This window comes from Humulus lupulus, chromosome 2 (assembly GCF_963169125.1).
Source record: "Humulus lupulus chromosome 2, drHumLupu1.1, whole genome shotgun sequence".
In the NCBI taxonomy this organism is placed as follows: domain Eukaryota; kingdom Viridiplantae; phylum Streptophyta; class Magnoliopsida; order Rosales; family Cannabaceae; genus Humulus; species Humulus lupulus.
In genome coordinates, this window is record NC_084794.1 from 136,919,471 (window position 1) to 136,923,005 (window position 3,535).

The 3,535-nt window shown below is 46.6% G+C and overlaps 1 protein-coding gene across 1 annotated transcript; it reads left to right on the forward strand.

Annotated features, from left to right (window-relative positions):
- The first annotated feature begins 2,378 nt into the window (after positions 1-2,378).
- LOC133814770 (uncharacterized) lies at positions 2,379-3,125 on the forward strand. Its single transcript, XM_062247689.1, has 2 exons — positions 2,379-2,444; positions 2,517-3,125. Exons 1-2 carry the CDS (start codon positions 2,379-2,381, stop codon positions 3,123-3,125), a joined length of 675 nt encoding a protein of 224 aa, XP_062103673.1.
- The last annotated feature ends 410 nt before the right edge of the window (positions 3,126-3,535 follow it).

Consider the following 3,535-nt stretch of genomic DNA (forward strand, 5'->3'; position numbering starts at 1 on the left):
GATCCTCCGCACCAGAACTTCCAACCTTCATTCAGGTAAATTTCTTCAACTTTTAAGCCCTTTGACATGCCATTCATGCTGCTATACGACCGTTTTGAGTTCTGAACTTTTTTTTTTTTGTGTTCTTGGGTAAAAATGCATGAGGATTGTGGGAATACTGATTGATGCTTGATAGGGTAGTGTAAATTTTCTTTGTAGGAGTTAGGAGCTAGTTTGATAGTTAAGATCGTAAGTTTAGGGCGTAAAATCGAAGTAAAAATCCGATTTTTAGGCTAGCGGAAAAACTGGGGTTTTCCCGCCCCTTCGGAGTCGAAAAAGCTTTTTTCCAAAAACTGTTGTTTCCACTTTTTGATCTGTTTTTCAAACTGCTCGCATAGAACTTAGTGTTTCCATTAGAATGTTGCTGGTCGTAGATGCGAGCAACGTTATTCCAACTTTCAACATAAGCTCCCAGGCTGTGCGTCTTATCTCCTCCTTTCTCTGTTCGCAATTTACATGCAAGATCCGTGGGGAGGAGAAAGACCTATAGACGACGATCTATTGGCTCAACTGCTCGAGGACGAAGAACAACCAACGTCTCTGATTCCTGATATCCCATTTTCTCGTGTCAATCCAAACACTTCACCTGTCTTGACTCGAAATATGGCTCGCACCAAAACCAAAGCCTAGAAAAAGGGAAACCTCGATCCTTCTCATCAGCCTGCTCCTAGGGCTGATGCTCCCTCGACCAGTGGTCGAGATGAAAATGCTCTTGACCCCAACATCCAAAGACATGCTCGACCCCGACACGCCATTCAGCCAGATGTTGAGTGACATTTAGTTCCTGAGAGCAGAGTGACGATCAGGATGATCGCCAATTATCTCAGGAAGTACGGTCTCACGGGGGTGACCCTAATCAGACCCAACCAAGACCAAAGGGCGAACCTGCCTGGAGGCGCCTTCAGCGCCTGGTCGAGGTTTCACATCGAGGTAGGGGCTACCTTGCCTCTTCACTCATTTTTCTAGGGGGTGGCCAACTATTTCGGAGTTTCCCCTTTTCAAATAACCCCAAACGGATATAGGATGCTCGCTGCACTCTATATCGTGTACAGCCACAAGAAATGGCCTGTGCTAATGCCTCATGAGGTCAACTACCTGTTCGACCTCAAATCTAACCCCCAACCAAGAAGGCATGGGGTTTTTTCACTTCTGTCATCAGGAAACCGGGCGCACCTTCCTGATTGACACCACACATATATCAAATGTGGGGAGGTACTACCAGGAGTACTTCCTCACAACTGACATGATCGCAGACAATCTGGCCTTCGCACAAGGAGGTAAAACTTTCGTATCACTGGCTGTTACTTCTTCACTTAGTGTTCTCCTCAACATTTTCTTAAACTGTTAATGTCTTCCAGGCCCATGGCTTTGACCAGACTCAACTCCGGACATGGAGTTGAGATCGGCGCTCCTAGCCAGCATGACTGACGTAGAAAAGAGCGTCAAGCATTTGGTTACAGAGGCTAACCTTAGGTTGGTTGGCCTCTTGGCCCCTCATCAGGGCATGAGGGAGCCAATAGCAGGGAGTGCCATTGCTGAGGAGGAACCCGAGCAGCAACCTCTAGCGTCACCTCCACGAAGGAGACTGACTGGGGTCACGATCAGGGAACCTGTTGGCACTCCTCCAGCAGAGAGGCCCTCGGCCCCCTTGGGGAAAGGAAAAAAAAAGGTTACCGAGCCTGTCGAACACTCTAATGAGTCTTCGGATGATAATGGTATAGTTATTTCGCTTTTAGATAACTTGCTAATTCCCTGTCACCTATTCGACGGGGACGACAATTTTAAATATGCTCCAAACTTAGGTCCAGACTTCTTCATGTCAAAGAGTGAGTATAAGACTAGTAGAGTCTATAGTATAGCGACCAGTAATAATAGCTCAGGTATTTGACTCTGTAATCTTTCTTTACTTCTTTTTCTGATGTAATATACTTGGTCATTCATGCTATCTCACTGTTCAACATTTTTCTTCTTTTTCAGACATGGAATTCGTCAATGTGTTCGACATCTATAGCACTCCTGAGGTTGCCGCGGCTCCCCTGAGCAAGAAGAAGACCAGCAAGAGACACCACGGGGAGAGCAGCAAAGCGCCTCAGGCAAAGAAGGCTTGAAATGCAGGCCCTTCGGAGGATATGCCCCCTGCCACCACAACTCCATCCTCTTCCCTCGAGCAGCAGATTCCTCCTGCTTCAACCGGATCAACTCCACCTCCCGCGGCCCCGACCGACCGAACTTAGCAGGGCGATCCTGCTTCAACTGGGGGCGACATAACTGGTTGCGTCTTTAAATTGGTCAAGGAGAGGGTCGCTAAGATTGTGAAGCATGGTCGTTGCCGAGAGGCAATGGTTGTGACGGAGGCGATGGATCTTGACCTGATCCTGAACCGCGTCCTGAATGAGTTCACCAGTGTAAGTCATATTTTTCTGCGAAAACATGTCTTCTTTATTTGATAGTTAGTCTAACTTCTACTCCGACTGTAGGCCATGCTGACTCTTATTGCCGGCCGCATCCGCTCAGGTATTGTCACTGAGCAAGCCAGAACTTTGAAGCAACGGCATGAGGATGAACTTAAAGCTGCCGAGGCAAAGTATGTTGAACAGCTGGCAGTGGTGGTTGAGGAAAAGGCCAAACTGGCTAAGGAGTTGGAGGAGAAGCAGAGGTCTCTGGACAAAGTTCATGAGGAGAGGGAAAAATTTAAGGAGTCCAACCGCTTCAATTACCACGCGGCCCAACAACTCGAGTTGGACTTGGTTGCGAGCAGGCAGGAGAATACTGCCCTGGAGGGCAGGATTGAGGAGGTGGAGAAAGCCAACACCGGAAACTTGGAAAGGTACAAGAGTGCCACTCTTCGACACTTCTATGATTTTTGGAAGCATAATCAGGGTGCCAACTTCAACTACCTTCCCGAGAATGCGAGAGACGCCGAGCTTGTTCGCTGCGCTGCTCAGCTAGCCGAGGAGGAAAGGTCAAGGGTTCCTGCTTCCCCTGAAATCTCGTTGGCCGCCGGGATGGATGGGGCAGACAACGAGGTTGCAGGTGTCGTCGATCAGAACCTTCCCCATGATCCTCCAGCTCTTCAAGATCCTTGAGCTCCTTAGCCTTTTCTGCTTATATTTTATCTTTCTCTTTTTTTTTTTTTTAACTACATGACCTACGGGTCGTGATGTAAAGACAATATAATTTTTTGTTGCTGCATGGGCATCTTTTACTTTTACTTGAACAATTACATCCGAGCAGTTATTGCTCGTGGTGTAAAAGGATTCGTTTTGATATTATAATATATTTGCATATTATTATAACATCTGTTCGCATGACCGAACTTAGCATAACACTTTGGTTTGATTTAACAAAATAACAAAATTTTGAAAAATACTCTAAGTTCCCTAGCATGCTTTCACTTATTTTTCTCATGTGTTTACATACCTTTTAACGATATGCTTTGCTTACTTGTACCTTATATGCCCCCTAAGTGATCGAGGAGCTTTAGGTCCTTGGTCAC